Below are 26,202 nucleotides of genomic sequence, written 5' to 3'. Positions count from 1 at the left end.
AATTACCCAAAGAGATTTGAAAGAAGTTGAAAGAAATTCTAAGATTCCAGAACTGTAAGATCTTCTAATATGCTACCCTTCTCATATTAAGTTACTAGGAGCATGACAGTAAACTGGTTTTGATTTGGGTTCATGCAAAAGGGAAACTACGTTAGTGATGAACTGTAATAAGATTAAAATACAGTCATCAGAAGAGACCCCAGATGGACTGAAAGAGCCAAACCATGAGATCCTTTCATATATAATGGACAAAATCTGATCAGAAAGGAAGCTTTTTCACTAGAATATTTTCAAAACCAAGCATGCACTAATTTGAAAACAATGAATTTATATGTAATTAATATATTTCAAAGAAATCAAACAAACAATGAAATGTTTATTATTTTCACCATCCAGTGGCAGTAAGTGGGCTTTTCTTTGTGAGTTCAAATGGAATATTATATGGTTTAGATGTGAGGGTTATTATTATGAATATAAGATTCATTTCAAGAGTCTAATGTCTTTGATATGTTTCTCTTCCTATACAGCTATTTTTTTAAATTCAATTTTTTTGAGATATAGTCAAATACCATGCAATCATCCAAGGTGTGCAATCATTTGTTCACAGTACCGTTATATAGTTGTGCAATCATCACCACAATTTTTGAACATTTTCATCATCACACACACAAAAAAAGAATAAGAATAAAAATTAAAGTAAAAAAGAACATCCAGAACATCCCATCCCCCCATCCCTCCTTATTATTCATTTACTTTTTGTCCTCGTTTTTCTACTTATCTCCCATACACTGGGTAAAGGGAGTGTGAGCCACAAGGTTTTTTACAATCACGCAGTCACACCCTATAAGCTACATAGTTATGCAGTCATCTTCAAGAATCAAGGCTACTGGGTTGCAGTTCAACAGTTTCGGGTATTTCCTCTAGCTATTCTAATACACTAAAAACTGAAAAGGGATATCTATGTAACATGTAAAAATAACCTCCAGAATGTCCTCTTGACTCCATTTGAAATCTCTTAGCCACTGAAACTTTATTGTGTTTCATTTCTCTTCCCCTTTTTGGTAAAGAAGGCTTCCTCAATCCTTCAATGCTGGATCCAGGCTCATCCCTGGGAGTCACGTCCCATGTTGCCAGGGAGATTTACACCACTGGGAGTCATGTCCCACATAGCAGGGAGGGCAGTGAGTTTATCTGCAGAGTTGGTTAAGAGAAAGAGAGAGGCCACATCTGAGCAACAAAAGAGGTTTTGTAGGGGTGGCTCTTAGGCACAATTATAAGTAGGTTTAGCCTCTCCTTTGCAGTAACAAGCTTCATAAGGGCAAGCCCTGAGATTGAGGGCTCAGCCTTCTAAATTTTAGTCCCCCATGCTTATACTGTTATTTTTTAAAGTCAGCTTCAACACAATGCTACAGAGTATCTTTAGGTTCACTTCTATTACTATATGTATTTGTTTCCTAGGTCGCCACCGCATATTACCACAGATAGGTAGTGTAAAACAACAAAAATTTATTATCTTACAGTTCTGGAGGTCAGAAATCAGACACAAAGGTGATGGAAGGATTTTCTCCCCATAGGAGACTCCGTTCCTTGTCTCTCTGGCTTCAGGCAGCTCCAGGCACTCCTTGGCTTGTGGCAGCATCGCTCCAGCCTCTGCCTACCAGTCATGTTGCCTCTCCCCTTGTCCAGGCCTTCTCCTCTGTGTGTCCGTGTTACCCCTACTTTGCTTATAAGGTCACTGGTGATGGAATTTAGGGCCCATCTGGATAATCCAGGGTAATCTGCTCATCACAGTATCCTTAATTTAAACACATCTGCAAAGACCCTTTTCTCAAATAAGGTAACATTTACAAATTTCAGGGATTAGGATTTGTAATCCTTGGGTGACCATTCAACCTCCTACACTATATGTTACTATATAGAGGCTTATATTGTTATAGATAATAGGACATTCCTAATTGGCAATGTTTTTTTCACAGAGATGCATCAAATGAGAGACAATAAGGGAAAAAGATGTACTGATAAAAGATAGAGGAAATTCAAAGTTGGATGCAGTAAATGTTGAAGAATTTAAAAAAAATTGTAACAAGAGGCAAAATCTGAGTAAAGGAGGAATAAGTGAATTATTCTTAATTAAAATAAATAATTATTTAAGAGATCGTGTTAAAGTATATTTGAAAAAAAATTATGGACAAATAATTTAAATTAATGTTACTTCAAAATACTAAGGTACTGTGGTTCAGTGGTTGGAGCTCAGGCTAAACAACCCAAGCAGGTGCCTCGTGCAAGTCAAGAGTGGTATGAACTTGGGCAGTTATTTAATCTTCTGAGGCCTCACCTTCTTCATCTGTAAAATGAGGCTGATAATACAGCCTTGAAGGGTTATGTTGAGAATTAAAGCAAACCTTTGTAAAGTGTCTTGTAAAATGCATGGTTTATAATTGACATCCATAAATGGTGGTTACCATCAGTAATTATATAGCAGTGGAGGAAATAGATACTTTAGAAAAGGATTACAAATAAATCACAATATACAGTCATAATAATTTCCTTGTGAGTGTTCATACTCCTTAGGTACAGAGAAAATTTCCAATTCATCGATATCCAAAGCAAAGCAGCCTTAGACATCATTTTTTCCCCCATTTTACATGTTATAATACATTTCAAGTCTAAAAAGAGCCATTCAAGAACAGTGCTTTCTAATCTTTTGTTGATTTTTAAAAATTTCATGATTTCTTTATTCATTCAATAGACAGTTTTTGAGCATTTACCAAAATTCCATATATTTTGGTATCTAGAAATCTAAAGCATAGGCTCTATCCTTAAGGAGATCATAATCTAAAAGTCTCACCAGTGAACTAGGAAATCCACTTAGGTAATGGTAGGTGACAGAAACCTTTGAACTGATAAATTAGCTTTTAAAACTGGTAGTAGTTTTCTGGGCACAATTAGAAAAGATTTCTTGAATTTATTCCAAAATTAAGGAAACATTTGGAATTGAAAAAAAATTGGTTTTAATTTTTTAGTTCATGACAAAGACAGAATTATTTGAATCATTCCAATTGTACCTTTCTAATGTTTCTTTGTATCTTTTAATATTTATTTTTAAAATGTGACTGGCAATTATCTGGAGTAATTTAAAATACATGTGCTTATTTTAATAGAAATCATGTTCAATATTTTTTTAAGACTTGTATATTCATTGCTTTTCTTGGTTGTGGTTTTGCTTAATAGATGTTTGCCAAAAATGTTCTCCAAATATTGTTTACTTTCTTAAAAGGGAGATGATTCATGTCCCAATGATTTAATATTTTCCACTTTTTTTACAAAGCCAAATTGTCATTGTTAAATGACTTCAGAAAAAAGAATAGTTCTTTAAAATGTATAGTATATACATCCTCAATTATTTTATTAATGCTACATTGTACGAAAGGTAATTTACTGATTATAATAATTAAATCTTCTGAATTAGTGTTAAGAAGTTTACCTGATCAGTGTTTTAAATCATATTTTAATCAAGTCTATTTAAATCAGTTCCATTCAAAAGGAAATAACACAACTTTCATCAGAATGACTGAATATAATGTATAATCAACATAAAAGGGAAAATTCATTAGAAACAAGCACATTGGTCCAGACCTGGTGGAAGTATTTTGCTCTTTGTTTCTGGATATTTTTTGGCTCTTTTCATGGAGAATTCCAGCAAATTCAAAAGTGAATTTGGATACTTTAGTAGAGCTGAATTTGCCTTTAAATACAACTTTCTGCTTATTACAACTGGAAGCCTTTTCATTTTTTAAAAGTATCAGACTTTAATATTACAAGCAATGATGGTCTTTTCATGTTTTCGTAAAACGAAGTTCCTCATAAATCGAAAGCCATTAAACCATATATACTGCAGACACAATCCATCACTTTGTTCCAGCCCAATTTCAGTCATTGCTTTCAAATACATCATATAACATGTCTTGTTCTGAGAAAGAATATAGTGTAAGGATGAACCCAGTACCAAATAACCACTGGCCTACTAAGGACAGCATTTGTCTTTTTTTTTTTTTATAGCATACTTTAGATAAAAAGTTCCTGGGATATCCAAATAAAATTCATTCAAAAGCAAGACTACAGTTCATATTTAATGAAAAATGCTTTCAAAGGAAAATTGATAAAATGTAAAAGCCACTTAACATTTTCAAAGGAAAGATACTTTATGTCTCCTTTACTGGTAAAGAAAATACAGTAACGGAAAATATATAATTCTGAAAGAACAAGATGGAGCAGATCATTAAACTGTGATCATATGCATCTTTTTTTTTTTAAAGAACAGTTTTCAGTTTTGATTAGTCTCTTTGGTTCTTAGCTGTTCTTTTTAGTGATGAGACCATATACCTTCCATTATTAGGGAAACAAGGTGTCTATACATAGAGGTACAATATGGAGACTAAAAAATAATTGCAATATTTAATGGTGATATTAATGAAAAAGTCTCAACAAATGATGCAGTAGTTTCTTTTATAGCCTAGCACTTTGTTTTCCAGTTAGTGCCTATTTGAATGTGGCCTTCTGGATAGGCCAGAAACATTTTAAAAGCTGCTTAAAAATTCAGGGAAATACTTTAAGGGGTAAGATTGGAAGGAGTAATTTGAGGAGGGGCTTTTTCCCCCCCTTTATTTTGTTATGAGCTTATTTCATCTAATATTATTCTAGATTATTTTGTGGGGTAGATACAAATCTGTTTCTCCAGAGGGGCAAATTCTAGAAGATATACAGAACATCTGTCAATGGCTTCTTGGCCAACTGGAGTGCTGTTGTAAGTGGGAACAGGGTGGCTGGGGAGCAGCAAAGCCAGAGCTTTTGAGGAGGCAGGTGGAGCCCTAGTACTGTCTCTGTCAATCTCAGGCACTTCCATTTCCTTGTTAAAGGTAGAGTTAGAGGAATTGAACGAGGGCTGGCAGGAAGATCTGTTTTTGCATTTCCTTGAAACTAGATTGGTCTCTAACCAGTTCATTTAACACATTTTTTCCTTTTTGCATTCCTCTTTCTAAAACATTGATGGGAAACACGATTTTTTGAAATTTTACCTTTTGATTTAGTCTCTCCTATAGAATTGCAAAACAAAGGAAGAACTTACAGTATAAAAGAAATAAGTGAAATTATTAAATAATTCATGGTTACTACATTTTTCATAGATAACTGACCTAAAAATTAAAAATTCTGTGATGCTAATTTTTGAACAGTGTTCATATCTAAATTTATTTCTAATGGGAAATGAGGGTGGGGATTGGATGTGCTAAAACTTAATGAGTTGTAATACAGAAAAAAATGCAATGTAGAAATAGGTTAGTATTGAAAATCTGAACTGGAATCTTATGTTGTCTTTTATCAGTAAGTTGAGGACTAGGTCAGAGTGCATCAGCTTTGGTGAACTGGGGGAATCCTAAGTGTACCTCTGCTACTCATTGTGCCCCAGAATCCAGCCTAGTGTCTGCTATGATAGACTGAATAAGATTTTTGTCATCAATTGCCTCATCAATGTTCTCCAAATATTGTTTATTAGCTTATTAAAAGAGAGTACCTATTTAATGTATTGGAATAGCTAGAAGTAAATACCTGAAACTACCAAACTCCAACCCAGCAGTCTGGACTCCTGAAGATGATTACATAATAATGTAGGTTACAAGGGGTGACAGTGTGATTGTGAAAACCTTGTGGATCACACTCCCTTTATCTAGTGTATGGATGGATGAGTAGAAAAATGGGGATAAAAACTAAATGACAAATAGGGTGGGGGGGATGGTTTGGGTGTTCTTTTTTCACTTTTATTTTTTATTCTTATTCTGATTCTTTCTGATGTAAGGAAAATGTTCAGAGATAGATTGTGGTGATGAACGCATAACTATGTTATCATACTGTGAACAGTTGATTGTATACCATGGATGATTGTATGGTATGTGAATATATTTCAATAAAACTGAATTAAAAAAAAAAATAAGGAGACTTGAAATAAAAAAAAAAAAGAGAGAGAGAGAGTACCTAGGCACCATACCTAACCTATCTGAGCTTCTGTTTATCTACATGAGTTGCAGGTAATATTCTGAGAAAGAAGCAGAAAGGAAGTGGGGATTAATGCTGAGTCTAAAGAGTAGGGAAAATGTTAGGAAAGAAGTGGCATTTGAGCTGGTCTACATGGAATGAGGGTTTCAAAACTTAGTGAATAGAGAGAAGGACAGACTTGCCTAGGGTGTAGCATGGGCAAAGACACAGAGGAGTGGCTTGCCTGGGGCTTGAGGTGTCTGAATTAATGTCAGAGAAGCTAGTCCTGAAAGGTAATTTGGGGACAGACCCTTAAGGACCCTGAATGCCATTTATGGAGTGACTTTATTCAGTAGGTGTATTCAATTTTTATGCTGTGTGACAAGTTACCACAAATATAGTGAATTAAAACACCACCCACTTATTAACTCACAGTTTTGTTGGTCAGAAGTCCATCACAGTGTGGTTGGATTCTTTACACAGAGCATCACAAGACTGAAATAAAGGTGACAGATGGGGCGAGTTCTCATCTGGAGGCTCTAGGGAAAAATCTTCCAAGCTCATTCCTGTCATTGGCAGAATTCAGTTTCTTACAGGTGTAGGACTGAAGTCTCCATTTCCTTGCTGGATGTCAGCCTGGAGATGCTCTCAGCTTCTAGATGCTGCCTGCTTTCCTTGCCATGGGGCCCTCTCCATCCCCAATCCAGAACCAGTGTATCAAGTCCTTCTCATGCTTTAAATTCTCTGAGTTATTTTCTGCTATCAGCCAGAGAAAACTCTCTGCTTTTAAAGAGCTCATGTTATTAAGCCAGGCCCACCTGGATTATCTCCCTATCTTAAGATCGACTGGGTCTTATAACAGAATCTAATCACTGGAGACAAATTCATCATATCTATAGTCCCAGGGACCATGCAGAGCATGTTCACCAGAAGGTGGGAATTTAGGGACCATCGTAGAATTCTACCCTCCAGAGTAAGTAATGGGGAGACACTGCAGATGTTTGAGCAAGGGAGTGATGTGTTCTAAACAGTATTTTAAAAAGTTAACATTAGTGTTAGTGGAATGAGGAAAGTTTTTTCAAGAGGTGAGGGACTTTGCAATATCAAAAGGTCTGAGGGCCTCAGAGCATTAGAGACAGGGATCCGAGGATCGAAGTGGGGATTTGACAACTTGTTACCTCCTGATTCAAGCCAAAATTTTATCCATTTGTGTTTTATGGAGGGAAGATGACGAGGTGGTGCTAAGTAGGCAGGCCCTTTATCAGGGCAGCTTTTATCTGTTTTATATATTGGGATTTCATTTATTAAATGAAATTTGTTATTCAGTCATTATTATTTAACCTAAAAATAAGTTTGAGGGCCACTGGATCTTTCCAACACCTATTATTTTATGAATGAGGAATCTGGCTCAGAGAGGAAATGATATACTTGTTGGAATTTCTTAGTTCTGCCAAGTATGCAGTTTAGTTTGAGAAGAAATGACTTGCTGGGTAAAGAATGATTAGAGGGCACAAGGAAAGGCAGCTCAGTTATATCATGGATTCCAAGGGAGGCTGGGATCAGCTTGGCTTGGAATTTGTCAGGAAAATTTCAAGGAAGAAAGTGGAGCTTAGCTGGGTGTTAAAGGAAGTAATGGAGAGAAAATAGGAATTGCCTGCATAAAGCTCTGCAGAGAACACCAGCTTTGTGCCGAGTCCAGGCATGAGAGAAGCCTGAGAGGCAGTGTGGGATAGTGGCTTAATGCTTTGGAGTCTTATTTGAGCTGTGTGACTTGGGGAAATTATTTTGTCTCATTGAGCCTCAGTTTTTCCAAATGTAAAATGAGGCTAAAATTATGCACATATTAATATATAACAACTGTTCTTTAGGTCAAAAACAGTCAAATATTAGAAATCTCATGTGATTCAATCTAATATATTCATCCTTTATAGGACTATTATCAAGCTGGGATGAGATAATGCATGTTAAATAAAGAACCTAGCACATAAATCAATGCTGAATATGTTACAATTCTTTTTAATATCAGTCAAGGAATAGGAGACTTTAGCATCTAGAATTTAGGTAGAGTGATTAACCTTTCAAACCAGGAGAAGCCTTTTGCTTTAAGATTCAGAAAAGTAGCTAGGGTGACAGGGAAAGGATTCTAAATTTCAAGTGAGGTGTGAGAATATCAACCAGAAACTGAGTCAGGAGGGCAGAGGGATCCCTGATGTGTCAACATTCTGCTCAACCCGGGGATACGGAGTTGAATAACCCACTGCTAGTTACAGACTTAAAGAGGCTTAGGACTGGGAAGATGGTAGATGGGCTGGTAGACAGGATACAGAGTAGAAAGCCATCCCTGGGAGGAGTTGAGATGGGTAGGAAGGAACACAAGAATGGGGTGTATGTGGGAGGTCTGGGGTGGATCTCACTGGATGGAGAGCAGAAACTGGGTAGTGGAAACTCATCTGACGAGAGGTGATTTTTTTTTAAATTTTAAATTACTTTTATTGAGATGTATTCACATATCATACAATCATCTGTAGTGTACAATTACAATCAACTGTTCACAGTACCATCATATAGTTGTGCATTCATCACCCCAGTCTATTTTTGAAACATTTTCCTTGTACCACAAAAAGTAAAAATAAGAATAAAAAATAAAAGCAAAAAAGAACACCTAAATCACCCCCCACCCTATTTTTCTCCCCATTTTTCTTCTCATCCATCCATACACTGGATAAAGGGAGTGTGATTTACAAAGCTTTCACAATCACACTGTCACCCCTTGTAAGCTACATTGTTATACAATTGTTTTCAGCTTCAAGGCTACTGGGTTGCAGTTAGATAGTTTCAGGTATTTACTTCTAGCTATTTCGATACATTAAAACCTAAAAAGGGTTATCTATATAGCGTGCACAAGTGCCCACCAGAGTGACCTCCTGACAACATTTGGAATCTGTCAGCCACTGAAACTTTGTTTCATTTCACATCCCCCTTTTGGTTAAAAAAATGTTCTCAATCCCACGATGTCGGGTCCAGATTCATCCTCGGAAGTCATATCCTGCATTGCCAGGGAGATTTACCTCTGGGAGTCAGATCCCATGTTGGGGGTTGGGGGTGGGGCTGTGAGTTCACCTGCTGAGTTGGCTTAGCTAGAGAGAGAGGGAGGTCACATCTGAGCAACAAAGAGGTTCTCAGGGGGAGACTCTTATTCATAATTATAAGCAGGTTTAGCCTCTCCCTTGCAGTAAGGAGCCACATAAGGGCAAACCCCAAGATAGAGGGCTCCATATACCCAACTGCCAGTCCTCAGTGTTTGTGAGAACATCAGCAAACAATCCAGGTGAGGAAGCCCAACATTTTCCCCCAGCTCCTCACGGAGACCTCGCATGTAAATTTTTATTCTGGCAAGAGGTGATTTTTAGTGAAGAGATGTGCAAGAAATGAGGAAGTTGCACCCAAGGTTAGGAGGTAGGGTTTTTCTGGAAGGGAAATGAGGGTTTCAAACAGAAGAGGAAAGAGCTGAGAGTGTGGCTGGAGGAAGAGGAGTGTGGGAATGGGTGAGGTTTGTGAGCATTGAGGTTTAGAGAAGTGAGAGCTGTAGGCCAGCAGTGGGGAGATCACTGTTCCAGCATCCATGGAGAGAGAGGAGGAAACTGAGCTTCTGAGCAGGACTCCTGGTTTCTTTGGAGCTCTAGGTGTGCTAGAAAGGGGGACCCTCATGCAGAACAATCCCACTTTGAAGTGAAATTTCTCTTCTAAATGATGGTAGGAGAATGTTCCACCGTTTCTTTAGTACAATACATGGAAACAAAATTCAAAGCATGTCTCTGAGCCTGTGAACCACAACAAGGACTTTAGGTAGTTTCGGAGAGGTGCATTTACATCGTTTATGACACATGTACTAATTATAAAGAGGTGTTTTCTCTTTGTGTCGTAAGACTTTGCAATGAATCTATGTCATCATTATTATCAATAATAATTAATAAGATAAAATCTTAGAACAGGTGTCTGGTAATCCTGGATGGAGAGAACCCAAGAGATCTGGTTCCCTTACTTTGCCTGCAAAGGAGGTGGATGAGTATATCAGACCATCACCTTTTGGGAGGATATTCCTTGACTCAATGCGGAGAAGGAATGATATATCCAGATTACTGTTTACCAGGGACAAGGGCCGGCTGCCTTGAGTTTCTCCTGAGATTAGAGACGGAGAAGTGGCTTTGGTGCAGTTCCATCCTCTTACAGTGAAATCATTCCATGAAACATCTGCCTTGAGTCATGGAATAGATCCTGATGTGATGAGTCAACATATTATCTTTAAGGAGAATTATTGATGTATTGCTTTATCCACCATGGCTTTAAATTTCATTGTATAAAGAACCATATGCCATTTTCTTGTCATCTGAAGAACTCCTAATTTCTTAAATCCCACCAAATCTAGTATTATTTACTCAAGCTTTCTTCTACAATTCTTCCCTGGAGCATTTGTAGGCAGTTACATTCTCTGTAACATTACCCAACCATTTAGTGAAAGAAACAAAACAAAACAAAACCCAACAAAAACACCTCCTCCATAAAACACATGTAAAACGGAAATAACATGTGAATGAATACAATCCTGGCTTGACTCAGTCCTCTTGCAACAAATGTAAGGTTGTTTGTAATTTTGAGTAAATGAATCTTCAAACCAAAATAGTTAGTAGGTTTAATTTTAGGTTTAAAGTTTTGACATTGTAACCCTAAATTACATCTTATTTGGAAAAAGTCTCTTAAACTCAGACTTTTTTTAAAAAACTTTGTGCCATAAGATGACTCTATGGTAAAGCTCTGAAAATAATACAGTCATAAGTATCTGTTAACCTAGATATCGTTATTTGTCTGCATCTTAGATTTTTTATTGTTATTAACAATGTTGGTAGTCCTAAATACAGGGAATTAAAAAAAAAAAAAACCGTTAAACACGACAGGTAGGGGATAGTCAGAGACAGAACCACACTCCATATGGTGCAACATTTTAGGAGAGAAAAAGGGCTAAAGCAATCAACCTTTCTACCAAATTGAGTTATCTACTTGAGCTTTATTAGCCACCCTTAATGAAGAACCAGCACTTAAGAAATATTTTTGTGGTTGGAGAATGAGACAGTTATTTAATGGTATCCAGCTAAAACCAGTAGGAAACTAAGAGAGGAATGGTTTCATTTCCTAGAGGTCAGTAACAGCAACATACACAAACAGGTACTTAATAAATGTCTTGATGGTGATGGTCGCAAGGTGGGTAGATCAATAACTGCAATTACTTGAATTTACGAGACCGAAGGCTAATAGAAATCTAGGCATCAGCTATCAGGCCAAAGCACTTAAATTAATACATTTCCACTTTGAGCTCATGAAAACAAAGGGACAGCCCATCTCAGGTGCCAAACCCTCAACCAAATCTGGGCAGTAGTAATAACCTCTTTTGGCCCTTGGGAAAATCCGCAATAAACTAAATACCAAAATCAAATATAAAAAATGAAGGGGAGCTGAGTGACATCTGTAATCATTGGTCTCTCATGAGGCTGGGATCTCAACTTGGAGTTCAGCTTGTTCCTGTTTACCTGTCACCTTCAGGGTCTTACATTAGTATGAAAAGTCTTTTTGAAGCACCTTTTTAAAACTGTGTTGGCTTGTACAGAATGCCAGTGGGTAGAGTCTTTTATCAGGTGCTGCTTGAGGAGAAACAGTTAGAGTAGTTCAAAAAGCACTAAGAACAAAATAAGGTTTTGGGGTTGTGATTTGGAACCAGACTCTTGAAGGTATCATGGAAGCAAAACAATTTTAAAAGTTTTTTTTTTTTGTTTTTTTTTTTTTAATATTTGGCTTCAATATGGTGATAATATTTGTCCTTATTTCCTGGACAACTGGTCTTTCCCTTCAGTATTTTTCCTTTGGGAAAAGGTATGTCTTCCAAATGCTGCATTTTAGCTCACACCTCATTATTCTTTTTCCCTTGCCAGCCTCAGCAGTCCCGCCCTCTTAAAGTGCCGTTAGATGCAGAGTGATGTAGGAACTCTCAGCAAACACAGGAGAAACTGCACCTGGGACAGAAAATATCAGGGCCCAAAGGCAAACATTTTTGTGCTTCATCACTACCCATATATATTTTATTTTCTTACCCTAATTTTCTTCATCCAGATTGACTCTCCTCTTTGCTTTATCTCAGTGGCATGTGCATTTTTTAAAGCATCTTCAGATGTTTTGGAGGAATGAAACAGTGTAAGCAAATAGATAAATATTGATATGCTGATGAAGTCATTTCTTAAGTGAGATAGTAATATGACCATTCAGTACAGGATTTGATGAGTCTTCCAGGATTATTTGGGTTTTGAATTTGCTCAGTTTGTGTCTTCTTTTTCATATCTCCCTAGCATCGTTAAATAATTAGATAATTTATATCTTATCTTTTGGTTGCTCATGCCTACTCCAAAAATAATTTGTAACTCAATCTAATTTAGATTCAATCTGCTTTATGTAGAAATTAGTGTGGGTTGAATATAACTTTTTTAAAAAAGGTAACATGGGAAAAAAATTTATTTTCTGGAAGCTCTGGAAATTAACTCTTCTTCCTTTGAGCATAATAAAGAGATTGATCAAAATGGTCATTTTAATCAAAAGAATATGAATTTTGGGTATAAAGTGCTTATGAATTAAAATATTAAATCATGTCACATCTTCCACTTTATTTTATTAAGATCTGTCCAATAGACACCTTTCAAACATTATTATAAACATTATTTATAATTTACTAATACTGCTATCCATCATGGTCTGGGTAAAGGACCATGTAGAATACATAGGCCAGGAGTCTGCATGAAATGGTTTTTCCCTGCAGGTGTGTCTGATCCACCTTTTACTAGAAAAGTCTACTTGAATTTTCCTTTCTTCAGCATGACTGAAAGCAATTTTGGCAAATTCAGCATTAGCCCAGAGTGTGTCATGAGGGCGAGATAACTGAAGTGAACATTCTGTTGGCCTGACCTGGGCTTCGTGATCAGGATGATGTGAAGCCTTTGGAAGCTAAAGCATCTCTCTTTTGGGGTTCAGTAGTTCCTTTGGGGACTCACCTATCCTCAGCTTACATCTTATACACATGCACACGCAGAGGCATAGAACCTTCCATTTTATCTATGATACAGATGAACTTTAGCAAGATTCAGTTGTATCCTGTTTCTGGCCTTTCTCATCTCTGAGCTTCTTTAGCTTCTTTCCCATCCTCAGAGGGAGTTGATGGGGTCAGCAACGTCACTTAATAAACTACCACATGCCACCATGTTAGTGCATACCTTCCCTTGGGATAAGCCCAGCTTTTTAGTTGATTTTTATTTTTTGCAAGTGATGATTTGTTTAAAATTAGTTTAAATATTTTATTATTTATTTAAATTTGTTTTAGAAAAGTGCAAAAAAAAAAAAAAAAAAAAATTCTTGACCAGCCCTGTCCTGGTTTGCTTGTGCTGCCATTAAGCAAAATATCAGAAATGGATTGGCTTTTAAAAGAGGGTTTGTTTGGTTACAAAGTTACAGTCTTAAGGCCATAAAAGTGTCCAGGTTATAGCATCAACAAGTATACCTTCACCAAAGGAAGGCCAATGGCGTCCGGAAAACGTCTGTTAGCTGGGATGGCACGTGGCTGGCATCTGCTCAGGAGTTCTGGTTTCAAAATGGCTTTCTCCCAGGATGTTCCTCTCTAGGCTGCAGCTCCTTTTCGAAATGTCACTCTCAGTTGCTCCAAGTTCCTTCTATTTGTCAGCTTTTTATATGGCTCCAGTGATTTAATTCAGACCTACCCTGAATGGGTGGGGTAACACCCCAATGGAAATTAACCAATCAAACGTTTTGCTCACAGTTGATTGATTCACATCTTCACGGAAACACTCAATCAAAGAATTCCAGTCTAATCAACACTAATACATTTGCCCCCACAAGACTGTATCAAAGAACATGGCATTTTGGGGACCTAATACATCCAAACTGGCACAAGCCCCAATTAGCTTCTCAGTTAGCTGGTGCCACCATGTCTTTTCTAAACAAGACAGATTCTGTGCTACTTAATAGTGATGTTACTTTTGACTAAATTTGAATTCTTTGTGTTCAATAGAATTGAAAATGTACCCACTTTATTGTCATCACTACTTAAGACACTGTGCTGGGAATTTACATAAATTATCTCAATTAATTTTCACTCCAGTCCTGCTTGGAAGAGATCACTTATTTACCTTTTACAAGATGATAAAACAAACTCTGAGATGTTGGGCCATTTATACAAGATACAAAGCTAGTGAGTGGACAAGTTAGTTGAGAATTCTTCATTAAGCTGTTTTGCTTTGATATCAAGAGTAATTGTTTTTTTGTAATAAAATTGGAGTATTGCAGAAATGTGTAACATAGGAAGTTAGATTCATTCTTAGTATTGTTAACCAGAGAAAACCATTGTTAACAAATGGTACCTCTTAACTGACTTTTTGAGAATAATCTCTGTAGTTCATCTGATAATTTTTAAAGTAATAATTTCTAACTATTTCTTGTGACTTTTTGCTATGTAGGTTTTACTTTCTGTACATTAGAATCAGGATGCATTTTAGATTAAAATAAGCAAGAATTCTCAGGGCAATATAGCTTTTTACACATTTGCTTTCAGACATTTTTAACCATCCAATGCTCAAATCTTTCTTTAGTAGTTAGCTTTTAACAATCATTTATTCTTAAAAATAGCCATCAACTAGTATGTGCAGATGTTTAATGCTAGCACTTCTATTTTTCATTTAACATGATTAAATATATACCTGAGGTTACATGTTTCAAGCTCCTTTTTCTAAGTGTTTAGCCTTGCTCTTTTTTGTGCTGGGTATAAATATGCTGGTCGGTCTATGGGAAACCCATATGAATAGTTTGTGTGTTTGCAGATTAAGTAAAGACTGTATAGCCATTACTTTTCCATTTCTTGCCTTACTAACCCCCTAATTAATAAGGTTGACATAAGATTATTTTTACCCAACTATTTACTTTGAAAATGAAAGTAATATTTTCATAGAAAATAATTACAAACCACACGCTGGTTAAAATTGAAAAGTAAATGCCTTCCTTTTGCTTCCTTCCTTACCCATGCCCCAAATCTTGAGTGTCTTCTGTTTCCAGATTTTCATAATAGACATATAAGCATAGGTATGTGTAAGTATGCATGCATGTATGTGTATATACATGTGCATGGACAGGCCCATGGGGCTGGCCCTGTATGCCTTGAGGTCCTCAAGCATGGCCAAGGCCTGTGACGAGTGGAACAGGTTAGTAGACGAGTAGGGGAAGGTTGTGCCTTGTGCAGGGATGTGTTTAACTAAGTACATGTCCCCTTTTTGGGTTTTCCAGGTCTTTGCCACATCTTAGGAAAGGGGGATTGATGGTGGGCCAGGATGTGACCCACTTGGGGGAAAGGGAGAGGAATAATGAGGAAGGGTAGACAGAGGGTCTGCTAGAAACATTTGAAATGTGCCTGGGTGGTCGATGCATAAACTCAACATCTTCAGGATGTTAAAGGAAAGGGTGTGACATGAGGGAAACTCTACTTCCTTAAATGTTGAGGGATGGAAGTAGAGGAGTCCATGTATAAATCACTTCAGGTGCTCTAGAGAACGGAGACAAGTAGTCACACGATTACGTTTCCCTGAAGCTTTAGGGAAGAGGGAATCACAGTTTCTTACCAGAGCACAGAGGAGGGCATAGAGCTCAGCTTAGTGGATTGCAGTGTCAGAAAAGGCTTCCTGGAGGAGGTGGCCCTGAGAAGGCTCCTGAAGGAGGAGTCATCTGGGTGGACACATATTGTTATCCACGAAGGACATTGAACTTTATGCTAAAGGCTCTGCAGCTTCTTGGATGGCTTCATGAAGGTAACAGAGTCAGATTTACATTTTCTGAATGTTTCCTGGGTGACTGGAGCAGTGGTTCTCTAAGTGTGGTCCCCTGACTAGCAGCATCGGCCTTGGCTGGGAGTGTGTTAGAAACACGGATTCACAGGCCCTGTCCTGACCTACTAACTCAGTTCTCTGGGGTGAGGCCACAAGCCTGGGTAGAACAGGCTCTCTAGGCGATTCTTACTCATGGTAAAGTTTGAGAGCCACCACTATAGAGAATGGATGGTGGAAGGAGACTTAGAAATCATTTATTATAAATCCCCCATTTGACTGAGGAACCCAAGGACCAGGGTGAATAAGGAAGCAACTTCACCAAAGATCAGTTGGCTACTTAGTGGTGGGTGATAATTAAGACACAAGTCTCCTGACTGCTTGGTCTTTCTTGGTCTTTCTACTACAAACTTCCCAGTCAGTGTGATTGTAGATTTTTCAAAAGGAAGATTATTATAGAATTTTTACAAGAACTATATAGTTGTATGTAATATTAACATCCAAAAACAGTGCCTATAAAATTATAAATGGAAATAGACAAATAATGTAAGTATGAAAATGATAGAAAAGTTTTTTCATTGTGTAGTATTTCATATGTGATGCATATTGTGTCTGTGTGTCTCTAAGATTGAAATGGGGAAGGAGGAAGTGGCTGTTATCTAAACTTGAGCTAATTATTCTCTAAGCTGTGAATTTACTAGCTCTATGACCTTGGCAAAACATTTAATCTCGTTGAGTCTTAATTTCCTTATCTATGAAATGGGGATAATAATACCTACCTAACAGGGTTGTTAGGATAAGGTAGCTTCTGTGAAAGTGCTTTGTAAGTTGTAAAACATTATAAATGTGAGTGATATTGTTTTTATTATATAATTTAAGTCTAGCAAATATTTTAAAAATACATATCATTGGAAAAATTATGTTGGTGTTTAAAAGTATGTTTTCACGGAAGAATTGCAAAACTTTTGAAATGGTTTCCTAAATTCTTCACAACATTAATTGATAGGAAACCCGTTCAAACTTAACATGGAAACTTTTGACTTAAAATTCACAACCCTGTATTTGGATTGAATCTTACCTTTGTTGGTTTCCTTCTGACTTTTCTTAAATCTTATTTTAATGGAGATGTTTACCCATCAAACTGTGAGGTGCATGCTACTTCAATATTTTTAATTTTGTCCTTCAAGAGAGAATTCAGTTTAAGAATTAAATGAGTATACATCATTTATATAACTTTCCAGAATAGCAACAAAAGCATCTGAGTAATTTCTAAGCAAAATTAAGTCAATAAGTTGTTTATGTGACTCATCAAAACTTAAAGTGAATTGGAGTTGTTTTGCTTCCATCAGTTAAAAATAAATGCACTGCTTCTTAATATGAGACTTTTGGTTTGCCCATTTAAGCAGGACATAAAAGTTCCTTATAGCTATAGGCTAGGTTCTCTCGGGGATTTTATTAACTTGTTATCTCTGGTATAAGAACAAGTCACTTTTAAGGAATGCACACTTACATCAAGAGGTGACAGCTATTCTTTAACAATTGTCAGTTTATTTGCATTAGCACCAAGACCATATTCAACTTCCAGTTAAACTGCAGTTATTAATAAAGCCCAGTGGAACATGACTTTGATATGATATCCTGGTTAACTGAGAGATAATTCTTTAAATGCTTTAATTTTTAAAATTTCAATTCTTGAATGCTGAAGACTTTGCTCAAGTGTAAACTTCCTTTCCCTTAAGTATAATAAACTTGTCACAGCTTAGTCATTTTTAATAATATGGGACGATATAGTCCAAATCAGATTTCATTGTAGAGTCCAGGAGAGGGCTGACCAGGAGGATGCTGCCAGCTGGGGAGGCATAGGAGATGGGAAGGACACTTGTACAAGGGAGATTTCACCATCTCTGTTATTAAATAAGCAACCTTTGGGCCCGTATCCTCATCACCAGCTTCCTTTACCTTGCTTTGCTCCTGTCTCTGGACGTCTGTCTTCTGTATTCAAACTGTTGTTTGTTCAGCTCCTTGACTTGAGTAACTCCACTAGTATTTTAAAGGTGGGCAATGTGTCAAAATTCTTCCCTATCTGTGCTACATTTTGTAGTGGTGTCATTTAAAATCACTGGGATTAACATTTTATTTACTTTATTTCTTAAGCAGTGTAGACCCAATTTGTACGTCCCCAGCATTCTATCTGTTTCTGTGCATTTCTATGCCATTTCATACTATTGCTCTAGGAAATGAAGTGTATTTCTTTTAAAAACTTCCCAGTTCCAGTAATATCTGAATCTATTATAAGAACAGTTTTTGTAATTTAATTCTACTTCCAGTTTGAAATGACAGCACAGATAATATTACTGTTAGGCACAAATAATACTTATTAAATATAGTAATAGGAGGCATCATGCTAAGGACAATCTTGTTTTTAAATGGGATTGTAATTTTTTCCTGGGTCCTCTCTAGGTTGCAGTGATTCCTTCATGTTAGATATATATATATATAAAATTAATATTCTAAACTTTTAGGCACTAATTGGTGAGTATCAGACTTTCTGACTAAACAAGAGACAAGATAATCATGCACACACAGATGACAATTTCAATACAATTTCAACCTGTTATTGTAGGCTTTCTTTCCATTTCTCTTAATCAAAGGTTTAAAGTATTGAAACAATACTTTAAACAAAGCTCATATGATTACACTGCTGGTAACTTTAGATTTTGGGAAGAAAAGGATCAAAATTGATCAGTTTTCCAGAAAACTGGCAGAGTACAAGAGATATAGCCATTTTGATACATATTTAGACTAACTGAATAAATAGAATTATGAAATGGGAAGAATTTTTAGCACTTATTCAAGAATGTTTACATTTGAAAGTTAAAAATATTCTTCCTCTTTTTTTCCTAATAAAATTTAAACAAAACAAAATTAAAATAATGAATGATTTTTTTTTTTACTATGCTTATTGTAATTATATCTTTTGCTTGAAATTTTATTCTTTTTTGGGCCTCATATGAAGTGACAGATCATTACAGCCAATTTGTGGTTTCAACAGTCAGAAGTAACTGACTAATGATGCTATTCAGATTTCGTTGGGGATTAAAGGAGACTCATCGTGTGTGTGTGTATGTGTGTGTGTGTGTGTGTTTAAGTATATTTTCTTCGTAACTGAAGTGCCAAAAACAATTTGTTAAGCAAGTCTGAATTTTTAGTATTCTCAAACTCAAAGGTTTTAAGTTCTTTTCAGGATCTTTTTCAATATTTTAAAAATTTCAAATCATAGTTTGAAAAAAAAACATTTGTAATAGGAACTTTTATCTTTAGTGTGGAACAGATGGAAAGGTGGAGATCTTTAACCGTAAGAAAACTGTCATAAACACCCTCTACATTTACTATATTTATACAACTTCAATGTTTTCCATACATTTAGTTTCATTCAAGTTTTCTGTTTTTCATTCTGAAAAGGAAAATGTTTGTAGTGTCATGAAAAAAGAGAACAGATGCCATTGTAAAGCTTTTGGGAGAAATATATCACTTCAGTTCAAATTGTTAGGCAAAGTCAGAGACACTCAGTTATCAAGTGTTGCAGTTATTTATATGTCTCAATTCAAGTGCATAACACAAAAGTGTAAAAGGTAGAATTTTCCTTAAGTTAAATAAAAGGCATTTTAAGAATTTGCAGTCCAGAGCTCACCAAGTGGATGCCCAAGTGACCAGATTTTAGTATGAAAAATAAAAATCAGAGAAAAGCAGTCATAGTCACTTAAAATGTATTCTATAATTTCAGGCTTCACAGTGGGCAAGTTTAACCAGATGCAGTGTGACAGCCTATTAGCAAAATAACAGATCTTCCTAACTTGGAGTGCTCTGCTCTTTTCCCTCCACTTTTTAACTAAATTAGCTTTGCAGTGCTTTGGGTCTTGGGTTGTGGTGGGGTGCATTAACTTCTCCCCACACTGCTCTGATTGAGCAGCAAAGCATCCATTACCAATACCATATCCAAAGTGACGTTTCCATACAGGCTGCCTGCTGTTTCATTCATAACCACAAAACAGCCTGAAATGACTTTACTTCTTTTTACAACTTGCAAAGAGTTAATGGACTGTGCTGGCCCCCTGCCAAAACCTTTAAGAAACTTTATTAATGTGTTATGAGGCTGGGACACCATAGTGTGGGATTTTATTGGTTATTCATCTTAATGAATAAAAATATGTGTGCACAGTTAAAGCTACATTCTCTAGCAATTGCCTTCTAATAAATGTTGAGTCTTTGTCAGTGCTCGTCATAGCGTTTGCTGATTAAGTTTGATCCTTTTCTTCCCCAAATCTAAAGTTATCAGCTGAGCAATCATATGGGCTTTGTTTAAAGTATTGTTTCAAATACTGCTCAGAATTTGAAATGAATAATTTAATGACAAAAAGAACATTGCAATCCAAGTGGTAAGTCAATGTGTTTTTAAAAAAATCATGTCAAAAATCTAGTCACAATCCACAACATTTTCAAGTTATATATTTTAAAAATGGGCTATGGCATTGATTATCCATAAGACAGAGCAACATAATTTTGCTTTAAGTTATGTGGGAAAGTGCTATTAGTTAGCAAGCATTAATTTTTTTCTTTTGGCCTGGATATTCTGTTCTGAAATGCCAGTTAGACAACATTTCATTTTTATTTTCATACACTTTTCTTGTCCTTTCACCTCTGATTTTCTCTTCTTCAGTCCTTTGGGAGGAGGGGTGTGGTGCAAGGAAGGAACAAGGGCAAAAATAGCATCAAGTTAAAAACTAAATTAAAAATAAGAATAAGGCAACCAGTGGGTCTAGATAAATTTATTAAGTTGTTATTTGAGAAAAGGGTGATATTTCTGCATATTTTAGAATATGTTCTTTCTCCCCCAAATAGAATACGGTGCACTTTCAAAAGAATGTTTCTGAAAATAACTCCATCTACCTAGGATGAGGAAAACATCCACCATATTTTTTTTTTTACAAAATGATTTTCATGTTATGGTCAGTGGAGTGAGAAATTTTATACCGTTTTATCAGAAGCATTTTTGAAGTTGTTATTTTTTTAAAAAAGGCCCCATAAGTAAAACTAGCAAGAGAATGACTATGTTATACATCCAAAGTAGTAAAATGAAATTTTAAGCTGTGTCTGTTTTTATGAATTTAGGTAAAAGGATACATAATTCCATTTTCTTAACATTTCTGTTTTTGCCTCCAGCAGAAATAAGAATAATTCATTTTCTTGAATTAACAAATTTGGAAATAAGTATCATTTCTTTCTTTCATTGATAATTTAACCTTGGTGTTGGAAAGGATGTTGATTGAAATGAAAATCTGAACAGCCATTAAATTTAACACGCAGCAGATTACTCTCTCATTCTCTTATTAACACAATATGCCTGGTTGTAGAGATGAGTCAATATTTGTCTTGAGTTTTAAAAATTGTCTACCTTGAAGTCATGAAAACCGGATTACAAATATGAGAATAAAATTTGAAAGATGATTTTTAAAGTTACTTCTGGAGGAGAGCTATTTAGGGAATGGAACATAATCTTTCCACTTAGATTCTGAACGTTGAGCACAGCCTGCCATCTTTTCGAGTTGGGTTATCATGCTGAGGCACTTGGCCTTGGGAATTTGCTAAGGCTGTGGTTTGGGTTGTAACTGACCACCTAAACTGAAGCACGAAAATATATGGGCTTGTTCTCTTTCTTTGAGTCCCACTTACCTGTATACAGGGAGGTGGTGAAAGTTGTGTCAGCAGATCTGTCTTTTAGGTGGCTAAGGACACTGGCTCTACTGTGCAGCCACATTGTATCAGTAGAAAAAGGCCAGGTCCATGACCACTGGATGTCAGTTAAGACTGCAGAAGCATTCATGTGAAAATGGCACAGCGGGAGAAGTCAGACTGTCAACTGCAAGATGTGGCTTAGACGGGGAATTACTTGATCCTGTGGTAAAGTCTCGGGATTTTGGTGGGAGATTAGAAGGCTTGTGGGGAGTGAAGAGGGTAGTGGCTTTGAAAGGGGTGTCTGGTGTTCACGTTTTATCACTGCGCTGAGCTGTTCATACTGAGCTGGCCCTTTGCCTTTCCATTGACTGCACCCACTTAGTCCTCAATTTGTGGCATACCATAGAAAAAACAGGTTTTCTCGTCTCATCCTCCTCCCGGTTTGTGTGCATTTCCAAACCACAACATAAATTCACCACACTCAGCAGCAGCCTCTCCTCAAAGGAGGCTTCCACCAGGAAAATCAGGGAAGTTATGTGTCAAAAATTAGGAAAATTGGTCATTGAGCCCTGTAATTGTAGAAGTAAAACCTCTACTTGGACTTAATTTCTTTTTCTGTCTAAAGATGACACCCTTAATTTGAGACGACAGTCAATTTGGTTAGGACCCTGGAGTCAGATTTGTTTGGGTTTAACTCATGGCTTTTTCAGTAATTAGCTGAATAGCCTTGGGCAAGGTTTCTCATCTGAAAATTGAGATAATAATAGTACCTTCTCCATAGTGTTACTGTGGAGAATGAAATCTACATATAGCACTAAAAACAGTGCTGGACATGTAAAAAAATGCTCAATGACTGTTGGCTTTACTATTATTCTATTAGTGTTCATCCATCAAATATTTGTTGATGAAGAAGTGGATGAGCTAATATGTGTAAGCACATGCAATGTATGGGACACTAATGTTTTATGTAACTAATCACCATTTATCCTCACTAGGATCCTTTTCAAGTGTGGATAGCCATTTCACATGCATTTCACTGTCTTATCCACTTAGTAAGACATAAAGTGCATGAATGTCTGGAAACTTGTATTCTAGTTGAGGAGATGAAATATACCTACTTGGTCATATGTACCAAAAAATAACCAATACAAGAAAAAAGAAACAATCAAACAAAACCCAAAATATCTTTTAGTTTGTTTTTGTTAAGTGTGTTATCTTAATTCCATGGTGCTCAATCAATATTTATTGAATTCCTGTTTGCTGAACAGATTATTGTTTTAGAATTGGAAACTCTCAAGGAAGAAAAGGTTAACAAGTTAGAATTACCAGACCATAAAATCTCATGAAAGTGAAAAAAATTAGCTCAAGTTTTAAGAGTATTAGTTAACAGTGAACTGGAGATATTTTACAAACACACCAAAACTTTAATTTGGTTCAGTCTGTTGAGAGCGGCCCACTGTTGTACAGCTGTGTGACTTGACTCTGTTGATAACCAATTAAACAAAGGCTTCAAGTCCCTGAATGTCTTTTGTGCAGAATCATAATGCTGAGAAATTATTCTGCCTTCCAAACGTCCAGGAGGTGTAAGTATGTGTGTGTATGTGTGTGTGTATGTGATTAAGTAAAAACTGGAGAATAGACAATATTCAAATATACTATTAAAAGATTAAGTAAAAATTTTGTGTGGCTGTGCTATGTGGACATAGAGTTAAAGCTAGAAAGACTGGACATTTAGTGAATAAGCACTATGAATATACTGAATACCTCTAGACTCTGTCAGCATTATGGAATTCATCTTTCACCTCTGAATTATCTCTCTGCAGAGGCAAGAATGTTGGATTCAGTTGAAGCTTAGAATTACTGAACAGTAGTCACTGCCAATTATGATTACAGGATAGTACACCAGGCCTAACGTGTCTCTCAACCTGAGCTTAAACTTGTGGAACACCCCAACAGAGAAAAATCCAGTGACCTCATTATTCAATATTTGGCAGCTGTGGACACAGCATTTTAGTTGGGAATTAAGTTTAATAGAGAAAAGAAAAAAGGACAGAGACAGTGCCAGATCTCGGAGTATTTATCAAGTGTTTCTTCTTTATTCATCCTTAAAGTATTTTTTATATTCCTACTAAGGGCAAATCATTATGCCTACAGTTCTATGCAGTATGACTCTCCCTTCCTCCCTCCCACTATTTTTGTCACCCTTTTGTTTCAGCCTTGGAACTTGCAGGGACTATGGATTTGATCTTGAGTGCCACAACTAGCTGGGGTTTGTGCCATGGTTGTAGCTTATTCCCACAATTTTGAGGTAATGGCCATGGAAGGGTATAAAAAGTTAAAAGAAAAAAAAAAACTTGTTATTTAATGATGTAACAGAAGCATTGCCTCTTACAGGAAGAGAAGGAAGCACATTTTTAAAAAATTTGTTTTCATTTTTCATACACATATGCTTTGATAACAATTATAAGACCCTGTCAAAATTAAGCCGTTGCAAATGCGAAATTGTTGCCTTTGCTCATGATTTTCTGTAGTATGTTTCATTATGTTCAGGTTGTTTTTTTCCCTCCACAAAATTAAATGAGTCTCTTTCATTAGTAGAAAGCACGGCTGGAATTTGCATGATTGAGATGCTGAGGTGAATGGGATTTCATAAAAGACCCCTCATTACCACTTTCTAACTTGTAGCATGCCAATATTGCTTTGTAGTTAGTTTTTCAGACAGCTTTTTTAAAAGTTGTGGTATCAGCTATTATTTATGTGGGAAACATGCATTTTGGCTTCATTTAAGTCAGACTTTAGACCCCACCCGGGCCGGGCTGGCCTTTGCCCTTGGCGAGGCAGGCCCAGGCCGGCGACATTTCAGGAGGCCGCTTGGCAGCCATTTTAGATCCTGCCCGCGCAGAGAGGTCCTGGCTGCCAAAAACTGCAGGCGCTCCGTGCCAAGACACTCTTGGCAGTGGAGATAAACTTTGTAGAGATACACAGTCCAGAAATATCTTATAATTACAAAGCACAGGGGGCAGAATGTTTTTACAATACAGCTGTGCTAATGTAAACATTTAATTTGGCAGCCTTCTCCACCCACTTTTCAATTAACCGGATTTAGGCAGATACTTTAGGTCTGTAATAAACTTTATTGCTACTTCTCTTAGAGTTCAGTTTATGAAACACAGATTTGAGGGGCTCTTTTGGGATGGGGGAGGGGGGTGGTTTCCAACCTTTTAGGAGAGCACATTTTGAATGTTATGTTACCATGAAGGGGAAGTGTACGTTTCTGTCCCAGAACTGCCACAGGCCCGGCTTAACTGAGACAATTGTTCTGGGGAAAAATGTGGGGGTTGTCTCTTTTGGCTTCTAAAGCATGTAAGAGGATATTAATAGAAAGAGGTAAAATCATTTATATAGCTACAAAAAGACACTTGTGTTGGTGATCATTAAAAAAGATAAATGTCCCCTGCAATGCATGAGACTGTTTCAGAGATAAATTCCCAATAACAGTTCTTACAGATATAATTATAATAATTGTGTGATCGCTGTGATAATTATTCTTATAGAGTGAAAGAAATAATTTTCTATCTAAAGTAGCATCCAACTGTTCAGCTCACAAAGCTAGTCAATAGATCCTTTTCAACTAACCTTAAAAATGGTAGCGGTCACAGAGTATTTAGAGCCAAATTTAGTTTTAATTGACACTGTGAAAAGGGATCTTTTTTATAAGGAATATGACATCACAATTCATGATATTTCTTTGCACAGATTTGCTTACACATTACTCAGTTAAATTAGAGAAAATCGTATAGATGTCAAACAAATGGATAGTTTTTTAAACACAAAATATTTTCATGTCTTTCCATTTAGAAACTTTGCCTTGGTTATGCTTTAGCTTTTTTTTTTTTTTTTTTTTTGGATGATGGATTTCACTGATAGAACAACAGTTCTTCCGATATTTTCCATCGGGACCTTTTTTAGTCCCTTGTTTAGTCTGATTCTATCAGCGTTGTGTATATGGGATGGGACCACAAAATAATTTTCAACCTGAAGTAGCATTTTACCTGTTCATCTCCTAAAGCTAGTCAATAGATCCCTTTCAGCTATCCTGAAAGATGGGAGAGGTCAGAGAATTTTAAATCTGTGGTCTCATTATTTTATAGGCTCTTTTTTTGTGTGCTTCTATATTTTGCTTATTCCAGCTACACAGTGCACTTACAGTCTGTGGCTTTATTCTGTGGCTTTTATTCTCTCAGATCTTTTATTCATTAAAAACAAGAATCAAACAAATAAGAAAACATTTGACTGCCATATTACTAAATCTTTTTTGAGTGTGGAATGTGAATTTTATTTTCAAAATATAATAATTGTGGATCTTTCTTATTAATAAATTTTAAACAAAACCCATTTTAATTGTGAGTAGGAGAATGAGAATCAACATAGTGCACATTAAACTGTAAGCTGCATGAGGACAAGAACAAGTCATATTTTGGCATCTGAGTACCAGGGATGTTATGTAGGAAACTGAAGGTGCTCA

General features: G+C 36.4%; 1 protein-coding gene across 10 annotated transcripts in view; it reads left to right on the top strand.

Moving 5' to 3' along the window:
* Positions 1 to 26,202, top strand: part of NFIB (nuclear factor I B) — a 465,213-nt gene that overhangs the window by 324,758 nt on the left and 114,253 nt on the right. Inside the window, exon 1 of one of the 10 annotated variants that reach the window (XM_037850908.1) lies at positions 23,137 to 23,260. The exons of the other annotated variants lie outside the window; for them this stretch is intronic. Coding sequence (XP_037706836.1) covers positions 23,221 to 23,260 — 40 coding nt within the window. The 5' untranslated portion in view covers positions 23,137 to 23,220. Of the gene's footprint in view, positions 1 to 23,136; positions 23,261 to 26,202 lie in introns of those variants that run through there. 10 annotated transcript variants of the gene reach the window in all.

The sequence above is a fragment of the Choloepus didactylus genome, chromosome 10 (genome assembly GCF_015220235.1).
Source record: "Choloepus didactylus isolate mChoDid1 chromosome 10, mChoDid1.pri, whole genome shotgun sequence".
Classification (NCBI taxonomy): domain Eukaryota; kingdom Metazoa; phylum Chordata; class Mammalia; order Pilosa; family Megalonychidae; genus Choloepus; species Choloepus didactylus.
This window is presented reverse-complemented; position numbering and strand designations above follow the sequence as displayed.